This window comes from Pteropus medius, unplaced genomic scaffold, assembly GCF_902729225.1.
Source record: "Pteropus medius unplaced genomic scaffold, Ma_sr-lr_union100, whole genome shotgun sequence".
Classification (NCBI taxonomy): Eukaryota; Metazoa; Chordata; class Mammalia; order Chiroptera; family Pteropodidae; genus Pteropus; species Pteropus medius.
Window position 1 is genome coordinate 18,036,488 of NW_024342467.1, and position 25,845 is coordinate 18,062,332.

A 25,845-nucleotide genomic window follows, 5' to 3' on the forward strand; every position below is an offset into this window, starting at 1 on the left:
TATCCAAAGACTTTTCAATTTGATTATGATACTGTTTGATAGAAAATAAGGGGCTAAAATTTTCCATCATGTATGAACAAAAGGAAATGAATTCTTTTTATAAGGCTATAATATAAAATGTTGGAAACGGAGGAAAGCTTTCCAGACAAAAATCAAAGTCTGATGATTGGTACCTAATCTGAATCAACACTACAAATGACTATGAAAAATCTAAACTACATCTATTCTGGCCAATCTTTAATATATTGTATTTGTACAAATGAAATGTACTCCTATTAGTCTACTTCCATATTCATAAAGCAATGACTTCTAAAGAAGCTGATTTCAAAGATATATAGGTTTATTCAAAAACTCTATAGCCATATTAATTGTTTGATATTACCTTACAAATACATTTACTGAGACAAGATATAAACAAGTAGCTAGATGCATAGTATAATCAAAAAATTGTCCTAGTGATGTTTACTTGTATTTTTTCAAAAATGGCCTATATAAAAATTATTTTAAATTACTTAAGAATCTCTGTCTCAGGGGATATATTTTTTCTGTTCTCCAATGTTCATATTTGGTACAAACAAAAGACTTCATTACTGCATTGGTACAAAGGAGTAGACACTACAAATTTTATGTAATTACATAAAAAATGTAGATTTAAAGACATCTATTCAGACTGGTACATTTACTCACATACACAGATGATCCTGTGATTTACTGGTAGATTATACTAAATTTTAGTGATAACCTTCTCCCCCTGCCTACCACATATGTGGCCTGTCTCCACATTAAGGTTGTGTAGGCCAAATTCTTTCATTAATTCACCATAATCATTAAGTGGAAGGCACCATGAAGAGCTCTGTAAGCGACACAAAAGTTTTAGTAGGATGTCCTTCTTATACTCAAGACACATATTATATAATATGGATTATAATGCAGGAACCCAAATATCTACTACCTTGCCAAGATGTCCAGATAAACTACAAACGGAACAGAAGAAACAGATTATTTCTGCTAGGGTCATAGGAGGAAGAGCCAACTGAACTAGGCTTTGAAAGAGACGCAGGATTTGGATATGCTGACGTTGGGAAGAATCAAAGTACAGGGTCTAATGTGGGAAAAAGATACATAGCTCAGTTTTTCTGGAACCTACTGTACCTGGAAAGGAATGTGAGTGAGAGTGCGTGTGTGTATAAAGTGCAGAAGGAGAGATCTGGAGTCAGATCATGAAAAGTTAAGGGTAACATCCCAAGGAGCTTTCAACCTAAAAGATGAATCAACATTTTTTGAAAAGCAAATCCAAGGTAAAAGCTGCATAAATTAATGTAATGATAGCAAAAAACACATTAAGTATATATCATCTTCTGGCTTCTTTTCCTTCAGTAGTCTTTTTGTGAGTTGACTACATGGCTACTTGCTTCTAAAAGAGACACATGTTAGAGGGCTCTGGGACCCAGGTAACCATGAATTATACGTAGAACATTCCTACGTCACCTGTATTCATTTTGGCTAAAAATAAATAAATACATAAATTGACTCGAGCAAGAAAATAAGTTTAGACTGATTTAATTCTACATATCAGACACATATTCAATACCAATGAATCAAATACTAATACAATGGATGCAAAGTTAACGTCGATGTATTACATTGAATCATGTGAAACTGCCAATATTGGACTACATCTGACATATAAAAACAGCAATGTCATATGCTTCGTCCTAACAGCAATTAACTGCACTGATGATGGCTTACCCAGCACTTTGAGTCAGCTTTCCCCTCCCATCATATGCTGGATGAGGAAAGTCAAGCTGAATAAGAGATTTATAAATTGTGGCACAAAGTTGTTTGCATGCTAAGTCATGTTCTGGTTTACAGGCTCAAACCAGAAAAAGAAAGCTAGAGAGAGAAAGGATGAAAAAATAGAGAAGAGGAGAAGCAACAATAATGACCAAAACAAAACAAAACAAAACAGAAAGAAAATAAGAAAGAAAGCATGGGGTAGTTGTCCTTTTTAAAAGAGAGGGAGAAATTGCTGTAATTTTTTAAGGGATTTTATCACTGTGAATATGGAGAACAGATTTAATTTTTCCCATGCGTACAAATAAATATGCTAGTTACAGAGTTAAAACACTTACTAACACACTAAATACTTACTAACGAGATTAACATTTAAAGTTAAGTGCTATTAGGCACTTTAGATACTTTTTCATTAAGTATGAATAAGAACATTTCATTTATGAGTCAGGTCTGAGGGTCTAATGTATAACACGGTGACTACAGTTTACAACTATAAACTATTATATAGTTGAAATTAGTATTTTTGTATAATTGAATCTGCTGAGAGAGCAGAACTTCAATGTTCTCAGCAAAAAGAAAGGTAAATGTGTGATAAGTGAGGGGTGTATTTACTAGATGGGGGGAATCCTTTCACAATTTTATTTGTCAATCATACCTCAGTAAAGATGGGGGGAAATATAAATAAGAACAAGATGAAGTTGGTGGTTTCACACCCATTTCTTAAAGGCAAGGCTGGCTGCCCTCGTTCAAGGGTATTGCAGCTATTAAGGACTAAGTTAAGAGGTGAAGTCAGTTCTGACTCCAAAGCCTGTGTTTTTCCTACCTCGACCTAATTTCTATAATGCAATAAACTCTACTGTTTCCCAGGAAGTTGTTAATTTAAATGCTTGTCATTTTTAATTTGGAGGCGCAAGATAAAATATCTCATGCTGTATGATTTAAGTGTGTTGTTGAGCAAGGAAAAATTAAGCACAGAAAGAAACGGGGTAACCATCTTATATGCCGAGAAACACTATAATGCACATTATGCTTCAAGCAAAAAAATTCTTCAAAGATAAGTTGAAAGTCAATTCAACAAATATCTGAGGTTCTATTGTGTATCGAACATTGTGAAGAAAGATCTGCACAAGATTACAGTCCCATAATTATCTGGTTAGAGACAGAGGTAAAAGCGGTGAAGATTTACCATTAATAAATGGAACTGGAAATCTTAAAATACCCACCATTTTCACATGTACAGCAGAATCTTGACTAGTCATTTCTTGGTTATCCAATCTTCTGGATTTTCCCAGATGATGTCACAGTAAAAGAGAGAGAAAAAAGGGACACGTGACACACGTACATTTCAGGCTCTTCCTATATATTAATGACATATTAAGGTGGTACTTTCGGACTGATTTAAATAGCGAATTATTGAAGGCATCTTTTTTCTTTCTAAGAAGCTCAGTAAAGATTTTACCCTACCTCACAAAGTCTGGGGCTAAAAATTTTTCATGGAGGATTTGCAGCTCTCCTGTGAGAACTTGTATGGTATTAATAAGATATGAATAGAGTTAAAGTATATAGTTGCAAAAAAATGCAGTACTGTAAGAACATTTCATCAACATTTCTCTACACGTAAGGATGAAGTTTGTGGGGAAATTATGTATTACTATTACTGAATCGATGAAGGAATATCTAAGAAGAATGTAAAGAGAAACATGATATACAAAAGTCAAATTTATTCTTTAATTTTCTCATATTAAAATCTTTAATTTTATAAAATGATGTGACTAAGATGAGTTGTCTGAATCCAGCATAGTGTCTGGCACAAAATAGATATGTGGTAGTGTTTGTTAACCGATCATTTTAGGGACTTGGGGGAAATTTATATGCATCTATTTTTAAATCAAAAGAAACAGTTTTTTAAATATCTCTTATTATTGTAATTTTTTTTTTCATTTTTGCAGTATAAATCTTAAGGGAAAATTACTTATTTACTTTTTGGTCCTCAATGACTTTACTTTTACTTTATTCTAGAAAAGTACAATTTTATAATAAAACCCTATTTAAAAAGGGCAACTTAGTTGAAAAAAAATCTGACTTTTTCTTAAACTCTAGTTATAGCAGATATATATATATATATATATATATATATATATATAATTCCCTCAAATTCTAAAATCCATCCCCTCACCTTCCATTTTAAGTGCATAAAACAAAACTGGGAAATGTCATATAAAAAAGCATTTTCCCTCCTTTCTCAAGAAGGTTGTTAGTCTTATAACTGATGGCATCTTAGAGCTGCGTCAAAAGTATTTCCAAATAGTAATATGCCTCCAATTTTTCACATCGGAAAAATAATATAGTATCTATTATTTATCTATCTATACGTATACTCTATATAACTCATACAACATTTGATCGCCAACCTCAAAATGTAATTATAATGGTAGCTGGGGGTTAGTAGTCTTTAGATGACTATATAGTTGAGCACACAGTCAAATCTAAGTAACCGTTCTTTGATCTGTCTGCATTCTGTCAGTGTCCTCTAGCTTAAACAAAAGTGTCAACAGAAGCTGTCTGCAAGTCTGTTTCTCCATTTATAGAAGAAACCAAAACATACATGTTTGATATCTGAAAAAGAGTCTAGATTTCTCAGAAGGCATTATTTAAATAAAACCATTTACTAGCTTGAAAAAGAGGAAGGAGAATGTGGAAAAGTACAATAGAGTTTACAAAAATACTACATATTCTGTGAAACACTGGAAAAGCCCAACAAAAACAATTCAAGCAGTGAAGAACATATTTTAATATCTGGGAATCTAAGCTCTTTTTGTTACACATGGCCAAGCAGCCCAATTCCTCTCCATTAACAATCCCTAAGTATGGCTCTTTCTGGAGCATTAATGCTTAGTAAAGAAAAGAAAAAAGAAAAGGAAAAAAGCCAGTGTTAGTAGGTGAAAGAGTAATTGTCTTTCTCATGGTCTTGTCAAATTTTATTTGAACAAAATGCAAAAGAAAACAAAGTAACCAAAAATTTGCTAATAGAAAAAAAATTACAACTACTAAATTTGCAACTTTAGCACATTATTTTTGTTAAGTAAACCTAACAGTTCAGGGATACAATGCAAATTCCAACTGCAGATTGTTCATTCTTCCCAATCCTCCTCATTGGCAATCTGTCCAGAATTTATCCTCGTTCAAATATAATCTCACATAAAGTGATATTGCAGTCCTAATACAAAAATCAGCCCAAGGTCTCTATCATTATAAAAGTGTAAAGACTAATTAAGGCATAAATGTCAGCATTCTGGCACTATTCTAAAGAAGACACAGAAAATTAGGGCAGGGTATTTTTAAACCAATAGGCTTGTAAACCTATACTTGGTATATAAAGTTCTAGCTTACTTTGCCAACAGTCATCTGTTGCAGATGCTTCAGGAGAAGAGTTGCTGGAAAAACACACCAAGTGTAGAAGACATGTTCAAAAATAGAAAATACCACCCTTGAACTATGAACTCTCTTCAAAGGAAGTTTTGAAGTTCTAAGTCTCTGGAATTTTTCAGTGGGGACTGAAAAATGTGGAAGGTGGAAAATAACTGCACTTTCTGTATGAGATTAAGGTCTCTACTGCAACAGTGTCCATGACAAGGAAGATGTAGGACAAATCTAAAGACTTCGGCGAGAGGTAAGAACTTCTTCACTTGAATAGCACAAACCTGATAAGTGGAACTTTTAGGTCTCGTGGTGTTTCATTCTGACATAACTAACTTTACCTTGAAAAGGTATTTACAAATCAATGACTGATAAATTCTATGTCTACATAAAAAATATTTACTTGCCATAAAACAAATTATAAAGTATCTGAATGCAAATTGAAAACTTTTAAAGGCCCATTTGATTCTCTTATGAAAAGTGAAAAATTGAATTCATTACTATAATTAGCTTCAAAAGTTATGATTCTGCTTTGATTTGGATAACTGCAGGCTCGTTTAAACTACACGCCAATAAAGAAATGAAATTTTGAATAGCCAAGTGGATATATTACAGTAATATATATTACAGTACTAAACATCCATGATTAATCCATTTTACTGTACTTTTCCAGCAACCTGTTTTACTTGTCTCAAGCTTGGGTTTTTAATAATGACACTTTCTTAAGGTAATTAGCACATGAAAATATCAAACTACAAGTTCGTTATTTCCATAGCATTGTAAATCAGTTTCTTGGGGTGTTTAAATAATTTTCTCTAGTTAAATTTTTAAGGCAGCAGTGACAAAAAATGCACGAACCAGAAAGTGAAACTTTCTCAATACAGACATAAAAGAAAAATGAAACTGAACAGCAGAAGGTAGGAGAGGAAGAGGAGGTAAAGGAAAGAGAAGAAAAACAGATTTTTAAGACTAGTTATTTAGAAATTGGCAATTTATACCAATTTTCTTAAATAATAAAACTTGACTTCTTGGTAAGAATTTTGTGGATACTTATGAAAATACACAATTCCAGAGCTTAAAATTTATTTACTCACCTATTCTCCCCACATGCACTACCCTAATGTCTAACAGCATTTTTCAGATGAGTTAAGCTATGGCACAGGGAAATTAAGTAATTTATACTGATTACCCTTAAGGCACTCTGAGTTCTTCTGTCCTTGACTTTGTCCTAGAACAACAGCATAGGTGACAAGCAATATCCAGAGATGCGCGCTTGCATACAGGCTGCCAATAAAAACCAAGTAAACTGCTTTAAAAAATGGTCTTGTGCAGTATCTAATTTTCCTGATTAAAAAAAAAGAAACCTTTAAAAAAAGAAGGCAAACTCAATTATTTAAATCTAACCTAGTCATAATGTCCTAGGCTTTTATGCTAATATATGTTTGAATCTTAATTTTTAATATATAATTGGCCTTAGAGACAGTAATCCAGTTTTTATCAATTCATAAAACACAGTAGTATAGTCCTATTCCATGATATCCTGGATAAAGCTCAGAAGCACAAAATAAAAATTAATTATCTTTATTACCAGCCATAATAAATAGTTCTTAATCCTAGAGACACACAAAGCAGGTAGCTACCAGCAAAACTGAGTCACATAGCAACTGAATGGACAACAAAACTGGATCTTACAGTGTTTTTCCTCCCCTTGAAAACAGATTCCTGAGGGTATTTTGCTGCTTCTTAACATCTACATGTCAAACAAGAAGCACTTAAAATTAGATCTTATAAATTCTAATTTCCAAAACCTAAGACACTGCAAAATTCTACATATTCAGATACTTGTAACCTATAAAGAAGTTTTGCATTATATTAGATCATTCTATTTTTATTTCCTTAATTTGTTTTTAAATGCCTAAAATTTTAATCAGATACTGAACTAAATAAGAATCAAACAAAGTTAAACAAGAGAAACCCATTTGTTTACATGGACTGAACACACACACACACCACACACACACACACACACACTTACCCCGAAGATAACCGGACGAGCTACGCCAGCAAAAGAAAATTCTTCCTGTCTGAGAAGTACTAATATAGCGCAAGGTGCAACTGGGGGGCGGTTCCAAAAGCCTTGGCTAAACTAAGCTCTACGCAAAAACAGTCTTGTGATGCATTACTACACAGCGTTTTATTATGCTCTGGGTGACAGGCTTGCTAGCTCTGAGCTCATCACCAGTCAGTCTACGGAACATGATCGGATGAAATACTGCAACAGTTAAGAGAAGGCAAATCTGTACTGTCAGAGCACCGGCAGCTTGCTCTGAAAAGAAAAAATGAACTTTAATATTAACACAACTACATCCTTCTTCGTGGTGGGTTTTTGTGTGTGTGTGTGTGGTTGTCTGTGTACTTGTCGTATGTGCATTTTCCTGTATATTATATTTCAATACAAAGGAGAAAAGATTAGGTTGTGGTTGCCTGGAGCCGGGGGAGGGGAGCTGGGGCTCTATTGCTCAATGGGTACAGATTTTCCCTTCGGAAGATGGAAGGAATTCTGAAAATGGTTGGTGATAATGGCTGCACAAAAATGTGAATGCACTTAGTGACAAGAACTGTACACTTAAAACTAGTTAAAATGGTAAGTTTTTGTTACGTGTATTTTACCAATTTTTAAAAGATCAGCTCATTTTAAAAATGTAAAAACAGACATGATGCACATATGTATGACTAAGAGAATGTTAAAAAACAGTCTTTATTTCAGGGCGGTGAGATTTAATGTGATTTTTATGTTTTCTTCACATAGTTCTACATTGTTTGTAAATTTTACCAAGACCACGCATGCATGGACTTGCTTAAAAAATGTGAACACAGTGAAAACTAATTTTTATAGGTAAAAAAATTGAAAAAGTTCCTTTCCTGCTGGAAATAAAAGCAGTCGAATTGTTGTGAAGAAAAGTATTTTTAACCTTTAAGAGAACCTTAGTCTTGCTTTTAACCCAAGTAATGGGATTGCAAAACACTAATAGCATGTGTTAGCGCCTGATAAATCAAGCTGCAGCCAGTTTTATCATCAGGAACACAGCTAAGCTACAGTTACTTAAAAATACATTTTCACATTAGCGTTCTCGTGTTTATACTCAAGAGAAATCAAACCCAGAGAACACTTCGGCAACCAAACTTTGTGAAGTAACATTCTTTGTTAAAAACAACCCAAGAATTTAAAAAATTGCTTTAAAAAAAGGTCATTAACAAATTAGCCAAACTTGGTGTCTATCAAATGTTAAAACTTTGGCATTGCTATCTTATTTTAATAAGATTAAAAGAATCACAGCAAAACATTCCTCTAAGAGGAAAATCTTTTATACTGTACTAATGGAAGCTCAAGGGCAATTCATTTTGAAAATACTTTTGTATGAATATGATGACCTAACTGTACTGTAATATATTAATATAGTTAGCAGTGGTAAGAATTTTTAAAGATATCACTTTGAAAGATGAATGACTTAAGATAAATCAACTTTCATAACAACAAAAACAATAACAACGACAACAGGATGCTGAAGTTAGAGTTCCACAACCTTTTTGGAGGCCTACATAGAAATACTACTAAAATCTTTAGAAATATACATCCCCTGTAACACACTAACTCGGTGTCCTAAGGAATTTATTCTAAGGAAATATGGCAGTCCACAATTATTTAGTTGGAAAGATAGATGTATATTGTAGAGCTGTTTTGTAATACTGGGAAACTTTACAACCTAAATGCCCAATATCTAAATGTTCATTAATACAGGAAAGGTGAATAAACTGTGGTAAACACATAAAATATAAAATTATACAGTTCTCAAAAATGATTACAAATAGCTGAAATTTATTGTGTATTTACTATGTGCCAGATACTTCTAAGTATTTGATATTCCTCATCTCATACACTACTCATAACCTTAAAAGGTATGCGCTATCATTATCTTCATTTTGCAGGTGAATAAATTAAGGCTTGTACCTGGCAAGTGGCAGAAATGAATTCAAACTCAGGTCTCTTTGACTTCAGAATCTACGCTTGTAAATCACTTGATAGTACTGCTCTGTGAGATCAACATTTACAGATTTAGAGGTGCACGTGATCTACTACTGAGTGAAAAAGTTATGAGTACCTATAGCAAAAGTCCAATTTTGGTGGAAAAAGATCAAAGTACTTTACGACACAGAAAGATGGCTAATGGAGGTGCTTTGGTCTCTAAGGGAAGAAGATGGCTTTGGCACTGCTGGTGTCCAGTCCTGCTGGTCAAAGGAGAGTAGAGAAGACAGGAAATAAGGGTAATGCTTCCTGCCTATAGGGAACTTCTGCCTTTTAATTCCAGCAAGTATGTAAATGCAGTGAGGTGCGATGGTTATCTAGTGGGGTGTCCCTCCAGGGAGCACTAACATTTTCCCAGCAGTTTCTTACCCTGTGTGTCAGCCTCAGCAGCATGGAATGGCCCTTTATATACATACTAATTTATTTTAATCAGTATAGCCTTAAGAGAAAGATAAGAATTCCCCAAGTTTTTAATAGTTAGGAATGTAAGCGTTGGAGCAGCTGTTACTTATTACTTCTGTGACTTATGTACAGGAACTTGGAACACATTTTTCTTACTGTATCTCGCTGTTTCCAGTCGACACTATACACATAACACATAAGAGGGCTAGAGATGTCTACAACTAAGAATGTTTTGAAACTGTGCCACAGAAAAGGAACAGGATACAAGCAAAGCACAGAATAAAAGAAAATAAATTTAGTTTCAAATAGCTCTAGGATACTTTTTTTTTTTTCCTTTGAGAAGGGATATAAAGGACCTAAAAAGAAGTCATTAAAGGCAGTCACTTTATCAGCACAATGGACTTTCATCTCTGGACACAGTGACTGGGCCCGGTTGCCTTGGTGTTTCTTTACTCACTGTCATAAAAACTGAAGTCACTCACGTATCACTCCTAATGCAAACTCGAGACCCGAAATTGACATGCCAAAGAGAAGAGAACTTCTCACACAGGACTCAAATCTTTGGAAGATTTTTTCTCCCTTTATAACACTAAAAACGACTGTCTTTATCAATGGAGAAGGAGATATCCATTTGTACTTCTGAGTAATTAATTACAGCATTTAAGATACTGTCAATTATTCAAGCAATTTAAAAACCTATAATCACTTCATATACTGCCATCAAAAAATTTCTCGAAATTTTGAGTTAATGAAAAAACAGAAAAGCCCACGGAAATCAAATCTGTCAATTGATTAATTCATTTTGCCTTTGATCTTGGGATAGGGAAGTAAAAGGAATAAAGGTATTATATTAATTAATAGTTGTCTATGAAAGAAATCACTTCATAATCCCACATAAAGCCTATGGTATTATTTCTCAATAATCCAGTCTCAGATTTAACTACTAACTCAGTTTAATTAATCCAATTATTTGGCCATGGAATGTATTTTTAACTTCAATATGAACTTGCTGACACCCCAGGAAGTTATTTCAAACAAAACAATAAAGTCAAATAAGGAAGACAATTGAGTAGGCAATAATATTCTGTATATGGACTCTTACAAAACTTGTTCCTGATAATTGCTGCATAATGTAAACAGAAAGATGATTTTTTTAAACATGCAAAACATCGGTCTAGGCATCTGACTTCTCTTAAAACTTCTCTGAAAAGAACAACAGTCAACTAACACAGTGAGTGCTCAAAATAGAATTGCTATAAATGCTTACATGAATATAGTTTTAAATGTTTAAGGAGCAAAAACAAAGATGAAACAATAAATTATTACATTTTGCAAAATGGACAGCAGGTAGATTTTCTCATAAGTTTTTCTCATTTAAAATCATTCCCAAAACTTATCCTGTTAGATGACTGTTAGCGAAGCTGATTGCTATACTTATGAATTTACACACATATATTCAAATTGAGGAAAATCTATGGTTCTAATCTCAATGTATTTCTTAAAAATTCTATGCAGAACTCTAGGATTGAGTAACTCAATTTTCAGAACTCAAATGAAGTTCTCTAACATAGTCTATATCATTTTTACTTTCTTACTTAAAAAGTAATAAATTCCCTAGTTTAAACTCCTTTAGAAAAAAATGCCACTTATGTTGCAATAGGTAGGTCAAGTTCAAGAAAACTGGATGTAAGACAGTATCATAAATGAAGGGTGTCTTTCTTAGCTCTCCTTTCAAATGCACTATGTTCTGATATTTCAAGATGCTTAGTACTGAAATTGTTTCCATTTTATATCTGGATCTCTGTGCCTGAAATGGAACAAGATGAAAAATTGTTTTAACTTTGGACTCCTTCCACATTACACAGTTGGTATTCTGTTTGTTGAAAAGAAACAATATTGTTCAGAATTGCTATTTTGGTATGAGATATATTAAAAATGGCAAAAAGGTTATGCTATCTAAGCTTTTATTTTATTGTTGGTGTATAATATCCAATACACGTAAATGGAGAGTGCAAAGACTTAATACACCCTTTTGCTGTACCAAACTCATTTAAAAAATAAGGTAAAATGATGAAGAAAATTATTTTTGAAAGAGATTTAAGTTCATAAACAATTATAGCAAAGAATTATTAAAAATTATATGAAAGAGTGGTGGGTGATAACTTGAGTTTTAACAGTATATAAAGTTTTTTTAAATGTTTATACATTTGAAGAGAACCTAAAGAGTATACTTTTTTAATATATATTTTTAGGGGTTAAATAGATTTCTCTTCCAATTTTTGTGTATGTTTAAAATTTTTCATAATAAAATGTTGGAAAATAGATTAATTTACTTGTATTTCACTTTTTTCACATCTTGTTCATTCAAGTATTTCAATAAAATCAATGATTATTTAATAACGAAAAAAGTACATAAGTAGAAAAAAATAACAAAATCCAGCTCTTTCAAAACTTCCTTGAATATCTGTAAACTCAATGTGGTAAATCAAAATACTTAACTTTAGAAAAGTTGTGATAACATATTATATTCAACAATATGATACATGCCATCAGAATAGAACTTACAGCCTTCAAACAGCTTTATGGTCAGGTTTTCTACTGGTGAGCTCTTTTAAACTTTTAAGGTTCGAATGTCTCCTTTGCTAGGTTAACAAACTATTTAAAAACACATAAAAAGTTAAGCTATCAAATTCCGTTTATGAAACTAATTAGTATAAAACCCTGAAACAAGCCTGTCAAAGATAGCACAAGGAGAGGAAACATACCTAACTTCACTTTTGAATACAGACAGAAGTGTTAAATAATAAACTAGTAACAAACAAAATTCAATAGTATAATAATCTTCAAACATGACTGAATCAAATATATGCCAAGAATCAATTAACAGTCATCACAGAGGGATGACAGGACCACATGTGATTTCATTTTCTTCTTTACACTCTTTGGTATTTTACTAAATTTACTGTAATTGAATATGTCATACACCTAGAAAAAAAAAACAAAGATTTTTTTTTTTTAAGTTACATGTTCCAAAATATAAGAAAGTGAAAGTATATAATGCTACTACATCTTTGAAGGAAATGAACATGGCATCTGGTAAGTCATGTGTATCAAGGTAAATGAAAATTGTCCACTGGGGCAAAATCATATCTTACTGTTTTTCCTGTAATAGCCTTCCTCATTCTATAGCTGGGAGGGTAAACTGATGAGTAAGACATACAAACTATTCAAACATTATGTTATATTCTCCTCCCATTATGGATATAGAATGAAGTCACAGTGTGTAAATGAGGAGTCATGTGCAAATTAAGCTCTGTAAAATATTCTAAAGAATTAGTACGTTGGTTTAACGAAGCCATTTAAAGATTTGAAAAGGAAGGTCACATTTAGATTGCTCAAAAATGGAAGTGAGACAAAGAACACTTGGAAAATGTATTTCTAACATACTCTCATGCTTAAAATCATTTTATAAAGAGCCCTTGCAAATCAAGAAAAAGAACTCGGATGATTCAGAAAAGAAGAAAATAAATGGCCAACTATTTTTAAAAGTGCAAGTTCAAAAGTAACAAATACTTTCAAAAATATTCTCATTTGGAAAGATGAGAAAAAAATGATACCTACTCCCAGGAAAGCAGGGAGCCAGGTACTTGAAAATGATGCTGGTGGCAATGTAAACCAGTACAGTCTTTCCAGAGGGTAACCTGGCAGCACATTCAAAAGCCTCAGATTCGTGCAGGCCCCTTCGGCCGGCAATGCCTTTTAAACAAACAATCATGGACATGCACAGCTGCTGTAAAAATGTTCGCTGATCCATTATCATAATGAAAACCAGGAAATGATCTAAATGTTCAACAATGAACAACTTGCTAAACAAATTATGATATCTGTATATGGCATAATAATGAAGTAATATAATAGTTATTAAGATGAGCATAAATTTATTAAGAAATAAATAACTGAATAATCTTGTTAAAAACAATTTTACAGTATGACCTCATTTGGGGAAAAAATGATACTTAATATTTGTATGCATAGAGAAAGGAGTATGCTTATTTAAAAGTGTTTTTTTAAGGTGGAGAAAATTCCAAATTACCTCTTTTCACTTATTTAGGTTTATTTATTTTTATAACAGTACATATTATATCAAAAATAAAAAGAGAATGAAGGAGGAAATGGAGCTTAAAATACATAAATAATTAAAACTGGACAAACTCCATCTACAGCCATGCTGCCCTGAACAAGCTTGATCCAGTCTGATCTCGGAAGCTAAGCAGGGTCAGGCCTGGTTAGTACTTGGATGGGAGACCACCTAGGAAGACAAGGGGCTTTAGGCATAAAAAATGAAAAAATAAGGGATTGTAAACTGACAAGGTCCTTGCAATCTGTGAGGTCAACCAAGGGCTGCCTTGACTAAATTAAAAATATATATATATAAAAAAATAATAAAAAAATAAAATTGGACAAACTCCTTACAAAAAGTTGGATCTTAATTCAGGTAACACATGAGTCCTTAATTATCAAAACTTCCCTAAAGCTGAGTCACATGATTGGAAATTCATGTGTGGACCCTATGAGTTAATTTTTTTTTAATTTACAGTGAATCACATTATCTCTTCTTGTAAATGTATTAGACGGACGGCATTCAAAACTAAGTGAAACACATATGGAAGCTTTATCCTTTATAATAACTCTAGTTTCTCATACAATTTTAGTGAAATTAAATTTCAGTAACTGAAAACGATATAATTACATATGCCAAGACTCCTAGCGTGCTACCTGGGTCAGCTTAACTACCTACAACGATGACAGCAGGTATCCTGGGCGGGGATTAGACCCTGTTTCCCAGGTAGACAGATGTTCAGGTTACAAACTGTTGCTCAAAATGTGGCTTAATGCTGGACATCTCCCTATTGCTAATCTTTTTAACTTTAAAAAAGTTTATAATATACTAGACAGTCTGCTTTTATATCCAAATCTGAGGGCTCAAACAGAATACTGATTAGAGATCATTTTTAAAAGCATTACTTAATCTGAACCTATGATAAGAAAACACCATATCTAAAAGTTGGGGGAAAAAACAGCTTTGTCTATTAACAGAAGGGAGAAGATAAGAGAATTGACATTTACTGAATAACTTGTCTGAGGCCAACCCATTAGAATGTGACAGCACCAAAACATGAACCAAGGATTTACTGACTACATACTAAACTCTCAAACATACACCACCTCATCCCCTTACAAGACAGTCTAATATTCAAATCACAGATTATATAACTCATTAAAGGAAAGAAAATACTGTATATATATACACTGGATAAGCCACAGTACTTATAATACACAGAGAATAATAGAACAATAATTATGGAACACTAGGTAGATTTCTCTATCCTACTTTTGGTAGGATAGGGAAAATCATATATAGATAGTACGTAGTTGTCCACAAAAGACAAAACAGAATAAAGTATTTAATTAGCTTGGAGAGAACATTTTCAAAGATCAGCAACATGGAAACACTTTCCTAAAGAATTATCATCCCATCTGGGGAGCATGCTTCACCAAAAGGCATCAGAGAGCTAGAATCAGCCTGAATGCTGGCTCTGCGACTTACTAGCTAGTTCCTAGGCAAGTTAATAGAAAATTACAATAACTACCAGCTGGACAGTGTTTTAAGAATTAAATAAAGTAAACATGCAGGGTGTACTTGGCCCAAAATTTAAGTTCCTTTTTCCTGATTACAGGATAATAGGACAAGGCCAAATTAACCCAAATGAGAAGCCATTTCTAATTGTTTTCTAGTTCTAGATCCAGTGTAGCCCTCTTTTTTCTTAAGATAACTTCAGTGGGTTTCTATTTTGTAACATTTCGCTATTCTATCATGCTTAGGTTCTCAAACTTTTCCCGTCTCTCTCCATCAGAATCAATCCACGGTCTCATTTCCTTAGAACCCTAATGGTTTGACAGAGTAATCTAGATAAACCGCCAAACCATTATGGGGAAAAACCATGTAAAAACATGATAATTTTTTTAATGACAATATTCTGAACTCAGATCCTGAATGGGACATTTGTGGGTTTTTTTTTCTTTTTTCTTTTTCTTGTTGTGAGTGGGATATTTGAAGTGAAGTAAATGAGAGAGCTGTGTCATGACAAGTCTGTGGAACAGATAAATCGGGGGCAGGAAGGATCTTGCAGGAACCCACATGTAACTATCTACTTCCACCTACTTATAAGCAGGAACTTGCCAAATAATTTAAGCAATCCTCCAATCTACTGCTAAACAATTTTGTAATTTACTAATACTTTGAAAACGAGGAAGACGACATATATGGGGGAAAAAAGCAAACGGCACTTAACATCTACAATGACAGAAGACTGTCATACTCATTTAAAAAATTTTAACTTCCAAGGCCGAAGTCTTTTTAAAAGAAAGCGTTTATGAGGCTATTGCTACCAAACAAAAGCCCGGTCAGGGGTATGGAGTCCGACTCTATGGCGTGGCCAGGTGAAAAAAGACAACCGTCCTGGAGTCGGCAAGTTTTACACACGAAGTGTAAAAGTGGAAATTCTCCAGTTTCAGGGAGGTGGTATCTCCAGGCACCGGCCCCAGGAGAAGCACAACATTCCAAGGTGCAGATGATAAAACTGTCTACTAGGCCCTGTTTGATCTGAGAGTTCCCCGGATACATTTATCTTTGTACAAAGTGTTAACGGCTAACTTCTGCTTCTTGTAATCTGCTTATTCAAGGATATAGTTGGAGGCTTTATAAGCTGCCTCCTCTGGAAGCTCGGGGCTGATCTCCTCTAACCCTGTGTGGTAGAGAGTCAGTCGCCAGCCGGCTAACAAAGGCTCATAATTCATCTCATTTGGCTCCGTGGGTCTTAGCATCGTTCGCGCCATAACAGAAGCAGGGGGATGAAAGACGCACGTCGTTCTGAAATCTGCATCAGCTTTAGGACAAAAGAGGGGGGAGAAAGTGAAGCAGGGCTCGTTCTCCGACAGGCGCGTGAATTACTAAGGAAGAAGTGTTTGCTCCTCTGTATTAGCTGTGGGCGTGGGACTGGAAACTTGAAGAATCAGAGGCTCCTGGGGTTTGATGGCTGCCTGGCCGTTCTTTCTTTTTTAGATAATCATGGAAATAGCCACTTGAAACTTGATCCAAAATTCCAACATACACTCCGGAGTGTGAGCAGTCTTCTGTTGGTTCTGCCCAGCAGTTAACTGATTAGCTAACCGCTTTTTGTCTCTTCCACCCTCTGACCTGATGTAATTTAATTCAAGACATCTCACAATTTTCCCCTTGTCACTTGGTTGAGATTGTATTGATGGGTTTAAGCAACACCAAGAGAATAAACAAAAGTGCATAAAGAAGAAAGGGAATTTAGAAATATAGCTATCCAGTGAAACTGAGGATCGCTATTATTTAAATTTAGTTTTAAATCCTAGCTCTAGAAATCACCTCCCTCTCCCTCTCCCCCTTCCTCCTCCCCCTCAGAAATCCAGCCTTTCCCCTGGATAATCGGCAATCCCTGAGGTAGCAGAAGACAGTAGCTGGAACCTGACCAAGTGGACCTCTGGCAAGCTAAAGATAACATCTTGATCCATGTTTCGGCTCCTGAGCCCTAAGGTGGAATGACCCCCTGGCTACTTCTGCATGACATCAGACAGAGGCACGACAGAACAAGAACTCAGAACTATCCTCAAGACCTGAAGAAATGATTTATTACCCCACCTCGGAACAATGAGCTCCCAGCACAACCCCAAACTCCCTAACCCGCAGTGTCTTGTGATTTTTTTCTACATTATCTGTAACCTACATTCCATCGGAGAGTCAACTGGCCAATTCAATATTAAATTATTTTTTCTTTCTGTACTGCAAACTGCTGCTAGTGCATTATCTTTGGGCCAATGAGCACAGGCAGGCTGACTCAAGTTCAATATCAATAGCAAAGGGAGAAGTCTGCCACCTGCTGACAGAAAAGCAGAATTGTATGCATTTCTCTGCTAGTTTTAAAGAGGAAAAAAATCTACCATGATAAGGTTCATGACATTAGCTTTCAAAAAATTGTTAAACCAAAAATATAAATTACAACCTCTAATTTAAAAGAGAATAAGGGTTAAAATAAGATTTAAGATTAGTTATATGCTTCTTAATTCAAGAAGTCTACATATTGTGATACCTGAATTATTTTAAATGCAAACAAAGGAGGGCTATGTGGAAATGATTAAAAACTATAGGGAACATCCAAACTGCTATGAGAAATTAAGGAAAATCTAAAACACTTTGCAAAAATTATAAAGTCTTATGCATTTCACCTTGACAATCTATCTCTTTCCTGTCTCCTTTCTAATGCTCCCATAGTCCTCCAGGATTTCATCATCTTTAATCCGGGCTTATTTTAATTCCTGCTCCTTGAGAACGGCAGGATATGCCACAACATATGCCTCTTTAGCACGAGTATTATTTTGAGTTGATCATTCGGAGAAACAACAGACACAGGAGAGGGGGAATTTACATTCAGAAAGAAAATCTCTGTTTGCAGGGTATCTTCTCTGTACCAGTAAGGGAAGGATGGTTTAAGTCAGTAGAGAGGAGCTGACTTACATCTGTATATGGGCCCATGTGCATATGGACTCATGTTCACCAGACTTTTCCTCCTCCCCACCCCATAGCCTTATCTCTTTTGTCTTAATTGTAGATGCTATAATTCTAAACGAAATGAGAATTGAGAGTTATTTATTTTTCCATGAATATACGGGGACAAAAAGGGGGTTCTATGAAAAGTAATCTCACAGGCAATCTGATCACAATTCCTAACCTGGTAGATCATGGTGGGTAGTCACGCCCCAGGCCTATAATTTTTTTGGAAAAGATTTCTCTTTGCCTTAAGCGAGCCCTGCCTATGATTCTTGTGAATCTGAGTTAACACATCTTTGAAGTTGAGTGTAATCTCTCAAGAAAGCCCATAATTTTGTTAACTCTCCTGTAATCCAATCTCCCCTGCTTTCTCCCACCCTCATATAATCTTCCTGAGGTTCCTAAGGTTCCCTCCTTAATTTCAAATGCATATAATAAACTGTGATAAGCAGGGGAGGGCCTGGTTAGTACTTGGATGGGAGACCACCTAGGAAGACCAGGTGCTGTAGGTGCAAAAAATAAAAAATAAGAGATTGTAAGATGACAAGGTCCTTGCAATCTCTGAGGTCAACGGAGTTGCCTCACCTAAAAAAATAATAAATAAACAAACAAACAAACAAATAAACCGAAACTGTCATTCTCCAGAGCATTTGAGATCTTGCTTTCCAGGCAACTGTCCTCAGTTTTGGCTCAAATAGACTCATAAAAATTCTCTACAGGTCTGGAAATTTCTTATGTTGACATATACATGTTAAATTCTGTTTTGTTTAAAAACAAACAAACAAACAAAAAACCCACAGGTCCAAAATGGTGTCACTCTTGGTAAAAGCCCATCATACCAAACCTATATTTAGTAGCTGATCTAACTGAATTTTCGACCTGTCTCAGAAAGATAATCTTAATCAACCCGTATGGAATGTCCTAGCCAAGCACCATATAAGGTAATCTGACACACAGGCCCTCCCCATCTGCCACAGAAAGAGGCAACCCACTAAAAGCCTTCTCCTTCCATTCCCCCACAGAAGAGATGTCCCAGCCCCAACATAATCCTTTTCTTTCGCTAACAGCTCCCCTGCCCCATCCTTTTTCCTATAAAATCCTTCCATTTTGTACAACCCTTGGAGGGCCCTTCTAGTTGCTGGGTGGGGCGGTGCCCCATTCATGAGTCACAGCCCATTAGATCTTCATATTTACTTGGTTGAATTCTGTTTAACTGTTTGCTTTTCTCTTGTTAATCTTTTGTTAGAGGGCTCCCAGAGGAGAATTTAGAAGGGTAGAGGGAAAATTATTTTTCCCTCGCCTACGCTCACCTCCAGATTGATCATACTAAAATGCGTTCCAGATCGTCCTCACTTATTTAAAAACGAAAGTATTTTTAGCAAATTAATTACAAATATTTTACTCTTATAATAAAGATGTTTCTACAATGTGGTCCCAACATTTAAAAATGTTGTGTTTAATTAACCAATTCTTAAAAATATACAAAATACATATTCATGATGTTTCAAACCGTATGAAACATTAAAGAATGAAAAAGCTGAAGCCTCCCTAGTTCTGTCCTCACCAGGAACAACTAACAACTTCTGGTGCAGTTTCCCAAGAATTTCCAGTGACATACAGCATGTACAAGTGTATCTCTCTTGGGACAACTGTTTTATAACTTCTTTCCCCAAGTTACTATCCTTCGAGCTTTTAAAAATGTTAACCAATACACAGTTACTTGTTTTTAACAGCTGAAAGCATTTAATTATACAAATTTGCCAGAGTTTAACTATCCACTATAATTTATTTAGCCAATGTATACCGCCCCCAACACAGTAAATGAAAATGCCCGTTTTTCTCCATCCTCACCTTTTTCTCTTTACACAGTAATTGATTGGCAGACCCAGTTTTGACTATTTTTGAGCAATTAACCAAGTTCTAGGACTTGTAAAATTTGTAATTTTGCTCGGAGCAAGGATTTGAATAGTTTACTTCAATGCATGCATCAATGTTTAGCATGCATCAGAATCACCTGGAGAGCTGGTTAAAGCAGACAGCTAGGCCTCCACTCTGGGACAGTTTCTGATTCGTAAACCCAGAGTGAAGCAAAACAACTGGTGTCTTACAAAGTCCCACAAAATGCTGCTGCTGCTGCTCAGGACCTCTCTGAGAAGCACTGGTGCGCTCTAACGCTACCACGGTATAAGATTTTGAAGATCTCATCCTTTAAAGAAGAAGGCTTGCCCATCTTTATTTGTGACAGTTTATAAAGCCAGCTCTCATGATGTAAAAAACTGCCCTATTGTGTAGCGGGGTACGTACCCTCATCTCCTTGAATCACTGGCTATTGTTGATAATGCAAACGATGAAAGTAAAAGGATCTAAGGATAGGATCAGGCTTTTAGCCAAAAAAAGAGAATTTGGGGATGAATTTAAAATATTAGGGTAGCTCCATCTGCTATGTAAATGGATTCACAACAAAAAGAATGAGGAAAAAAATAATAATAAAACTGTAGGGAAAAAAGAATAAGAGAAAAGGAATTAATAAAACTGTAGGAAAAATAAACAGTGCCACTTTAAAATGGAGCTGGCGGCTGCCATTATAGAGGAACTGTCTTGCCCGTCGGACTCCTCAAACCTCCGGAATGTTACAACGGGACAAAATAACCTGTGGACTGGGCCTAAAGCAACATTATGCCCCAAAGAACGGTTTGCAAAAATCGCAAAGCAGATGTTATGATTACGGGACTGAATTCAAAACATTATATAGAATTAGTGGCTCTATGTTAGCTTATCTATATGGACAGGAACGTCTTCTCTAGATGTTACTGTTCTCCTTCCCTTTCTCATAAATACCCCTCCCCTTTGTCTCCTAATCGGAACACTGCTTGGGCTTCTGCCTGAACCAGTGCTTTCCAGATTAGCTATTCCTTTTTATCTCAAATAAATGCTTGTTGCCTCTCACTTTGGCCTTTTATTTTTAAGTGAACATCTACAAGCGGTTTCAGGAAGGATTCTAGCTAACCTAAAAATGGCTCACTAGTTAAGAAATCGAACTTTTCACTGAAGTTTGACAATGTGGTTCACTTGTTCTTTAAGGATAACACACAGGAAACGTGACAAATGTGACTTGAAAGGACAAAGTCATATGCCTGGTACAAACATTTTCAAACTTGCAAATTTGAAGATTCAAGATTCTTTGCCAATGTTAAGAACTGAATGTATTTCCCTTATATTACAAAATATTTTATTCAAACTGAATCAATCATGATTGTTAACCTTCAAATACTACCACATCCATCAAACCTTACCCAATGTCATCTCCTACTTTGCAATCCACGTGGCCTTTTATTGTTTTTTTTTTCAGGATGTTTATATTCATTCATTCTAGAAGTACTGTTAGGACTCTAGCTGTTGATCTATTTGTGACACTTAACTGGAAGACCAGCTTCTACATCTCACTAGCAGGTATGAAGGCAGGGGCCATGTCTCAAGAACGACTTAAGATCTAGGTTTTAACTGTGTGAACAGGTAAGTCTTTACTCTTGGGGTGGACAGAAGATCAAAGCTATTCTGAATTTGTGTTCTCTACTGTTACATTACCAAGTACTTGGAATAGCTGGAATGCTCTGTTTTTCTACCAGCTAACTGACCACCAGTAATGTTAGATTACATACACGAGTTTTCCTTTGATCATATATTAAGTCGAATTTTACTGAATGGCAACTGATATGGAAAAGGAACAGGCAGTCTGGTGTAGTGTGGCAGACTACTAATACCTAAGTGATACACACTTTCTTTTTTCTTATTGATAGATTCTGTTTTGTCAGAAGGTAGCAATTTATTCAACCTAAAAAAAACTCAGCTTCCCTTACAGTTAGGGTGGCCACGTGACACTGTTCTCTCCAATGACACGTTCTGCTTTATGTGAAATAGGTATCTTCTTCCCTGTATCCTTCTCTCTTCTGCCTGAAAGACAGCCATGTTGGCTAGCACTGCGACAGCCACCTCACGACCATGAGATAGGCCAAGAAAACTTCAAAGACTTCTGCCTTGACAGCCTTGTACTCCCTAATTAACACCAAAAACACCCTACTTTGGGAATTCTTGTTACATTAGAAAAATAAAGTATGGATTGTTTATTGGAGCTACTGTTTTGGGGTCTCTGTTTCTCTTAGTCAAGTGCAATTAATAAAAAAGAAGACCAAGAAATATGTATCAATCTAGACTCTTGAGAAACATATACAACAGTAAACATTACGAGACAGGGTATAAATTGTTAAATTTTGAGGAGTTCGGGGAATATGCATCATAAAACAAAGCAAGAATTCAACACAGGTCCTAAACGGTCATATATCTGAGCACTGATATAAATTATATAGGAGTTGAGATACAGAGATATTTTTAAAGTCTATGTGATGATGTTGATCCGCTAAAGCAGTTACTTAAATCTTGTTTCCCCCCCAAACCTCTCTTTTCTAAGTATAGACTCAATAATGGGCTTTCCACTTACTCAGTATAGTACCCAGAGAACATCTGATACCATCTTGAAATAGAAAAAAGGAAGTTTTTGTTAGAAGTTCATCTCCAGGAAGGAAACACACTATAGTAAAGTTTCAGAAACAGCACCAGCTATTTAAGGAGTAACTCTGATGTTGACAAGGAAGCCATAAATAGCTGAGACGTGTTTAAATTGGAAAGGACAATTTTAACTGGTTGGGGAGCTTCTAGTGACAGTTTCATCTTGCCTACCCTGCTGTCCAAATAATTCCCACCCTCTGTGTTGCTCTTTAGGTAATTATGTTAATACTACACATTTGTTCTGGTTTTCTGTTTGCATTTTATTTCCTTTGACAGATACTTCTACTTTGGGAAAGTTTAATAAAGAATATGAGAAGGAAGAAATAAATAAGATTAAACCAACTCTCTTTTTTTGGATTAGTTTTCTATTGCAGAAAAATAAGTAATTTGCTGGCAAAAAATAGAATTAGAATATATTCTAGTAATGTGGGAGAAACTAGTGTGGGGGTTCAGAGTCACCCCAAGATGTGCCTCTGTGATATGTATGCAGACTGTTTTGAGCCTTGCCCATAAGAAGGGATTATCAGGGCAAATTTGTAGGTACTTAACATCTGCTCTTAACATCTCCCGATGACTCTCTGAAGCCCCAAGGCACCTTACCTCATCCCTTGCTCAGAATGTCTTATCTGCCCATTTTCCCTTCCTATCTCTAACCTCTCCCTGCACATGGGAGTCAATGACTCTCTCATGTATGTGGGGTTCCCATACGTAGGCATGAAATATGATTATTTTCTCTTGCTAATCTCATGTCTATTTGATTATCAGACCAGCTGGAAGAACTTTGAGGGTAGAGGAAAGCTTCCTTCTCCCTACATTGAGGAAAGCAGTTTGTACGTAAAATTTAGAAAGAGGTGCAATTTAATAGGGGAAATTAGGTCAACTGGACAGAGGTACAGAATGAAGTAGGCAGAGGCAGGTAAGGCAAGGCTGAAACTAATAAGATATAATGTAAATGAGAATATGCAGAAATAAGCAACTATAAATCAATGAGTAAGTACCCTCTTTCAGAGACAGGGACGCTCCTTCCTCCTTCCAAAAGGAGTTCTCCATTCCCTGCCTTCCTATCTCCTCTGCAGCTCGGCTTCATTGGTTTATTCGCTCTTCCCTCTCACAACTTTAGTCACTTGCTTTTCACTGCCCTTCTGCCCATCGACACGCTCACGTGCCGACCACTCAGACACAAAACGACATCCCCGCCCCGCTTCTTGTACTCGACACTCACTCTCTGGCTTTCCTCACTTCGTTTTTTTCTAGTGGCTGCTTAACTCACTCATGGCCACAGTCGCCTCAGTCGGACTTGTGACCTCCACAGTCAGACACTGCGGATCCTGCCCTCCTGTTATCCCACCTCTGATTGTCGATTTCCTACTGAACACTCCTTGAATGTCGGCTTTCTCGAGTTTTCTCTTTTCTTCTTGCCGTAAAATTATGGATGAGAACCCGTATCCATTCCGACTATTACCATTGGGAGTCTTGACATTTCTGGAAATACTGTTTCTATCTTCTGAGCTCCAGCCCCACGTTTTCAGTTGCTGTCGGTAACTGCAAGTAGCGTGTGTGTAACGTTACTATAGGCCAGGTACTTTTCTCAGGACTTATATTAATTTATGGACATTGCTACTTGGCTATCCCTGATCACCTCCAATTTACCATGACAAAGTGAACTTATTGTTCCTTTGTCCCTGCCTCCTCCCTTGTTTCTTTTCTATTCTAATAATGTAGCCAGCATGACCATTTACCTGGTAACCTCATCCCTGTGATTAATCTATTTAATAATCATAATTATAAGCTCTCGAATGATAGCAATTACGTTCATGTGCTATCTCATTTCATCTTCACCACTACCCTGTGAAGTACATACTATTATTTCCCAATTAAAAGATGAAGAAAGACTCAGGGACTTTAGATAACTGGCCTCCGATCATACTTCTAGAGGAAGAAACTCAAATCCAAGGCAGGTTGGTTGGTAGGACTGCAGAGTTTATGCTGCCACAAAGTCCTGTTGATTTTATTTCTGGAATGTTTATCCTTTGATCTTTCATTTCCTAGTTTAGGCCCTATTCATCTTTCGTGAGGAATACTGCCAATATCCTCAATTATTTCCTTTTTCATTCATTCAACTCCATCTTGTCTAAGTTATCTTTATAAAATATAGCTTTGAGCATGCAATTATCCTGAGTTTTGGGGGTTTTTTTGGCCACTTCTGAAACGGTAGGGGAAGCTCTTCCCAAAACATCACTGCCATCTCAAGTAACATGAGAAAAATATTATAAGGCCAATTGGAGACAAATATTCAATTCCCTCATAGCAGAATCCAATAGAGAAAAATAATCTTAACTGATGCTAGAAGCATTATTCTAAAAGCACTATATAATTTTGTGGTGTGTTCTTAAAATTTTGTGTGAATCTTTGTAACAAATGGTAACTTAAGACAAAATTACAACTGAGTAACCATTATCCAAATTATATTTTATATAAATCGCGAACATCAGACCCTTTTCTAACATTTTCAACCTTTACTTTGGGGAAAAAAAGAAAACCCCTGTGCTTGATTCTGATTTTCTCTGATTATCACACTTTTTTCATTTTATAAAAAAAGTTCTCAAATGAGTAGTGTATCTTGACCACTTAACTACTCAGTCACCCTACTAAAACTGACTAACTCTCATGTCCTTCCTGCCACAATTCAATTACTCTTTTTCTTAAACTATCATTTCCCGTTTGGCTTTGGTAATGAAAGCTACCCAATGTCCTGAAACTCCTAAAACCATGCTCCTGTCTTTAATTTTTTTCTCCAGCTTCTTATCTGAGACATTTCTGCAAAATTCAGTCCATGGCCTTTATAGCTCTTGTCTCCTTCTCAAAATATATCCCAGAGTCTGTTTCAATTTTAACTTCTACGTGAGTAACTCCCAAAACACTCTTCATCTCTCCCTATATCATCCTCTGT

General features: G+C 35.5%; 1 protein-coding gene, 1 long non-coding RNA gene and 1 pseudogene across 4 annotated transcripts in view; 2 read left to right on the forward strand and 1 right to left on the reverse strand.

Annotated features, from left to right (window-relative positions):
- NT5C3A (5'-nucleotidase, cytosolic IIIA) overlaps nt 1-25,845 on the reverse strand; it is a 46,126-nt gene that overhangs the window by 11,880 nt on the left and 8,401 nt on the right. The window contains exons 1-3 of one of the 3 annotated variants that reach the window (XM_039862707.1): nt 7,247-7,407; nt 6,401-6,495; nt 3,018-3,072 (exon numbers count right to left, since the gene is read on the reverse strand). The exons of 1 other annotated variant lie outside the window; for it this stretch is intronic. In XM_039862707.1, the coding sequence (XP_039718641.1) occupies nt 3,018-3,053 (36 nt within the window). In that variant the 5' untranslated portion in view covers nt 3,054-3,072; nt 6,401-6,495; nt 7,247-7,407. Of the gene's footprint in view, nt 1-3,017; nt 3,073-6,400; nt 6,496-7,246; nt 7,408-25,845 lie in introns of those variants that run through there. One more of the 3 variants, XM_039862708.1, reaches the window with a different exon arrangement.
- On the forward strand, nt 5,204-17,567 carry LOC120602435 (uncharacterized). Its single transcript, XR_005652760.1, has 2 exons — nt 5,204-5,464; nt 17,190-17,567. It is a non-coding gene; the product is annotated as an uncharacterized LOC120602435 (long non-coding RNA).
- Nucleotides 13,913-14,031, forward strand: LOC120602619 (uncharacterized; annotated as a pseudogene).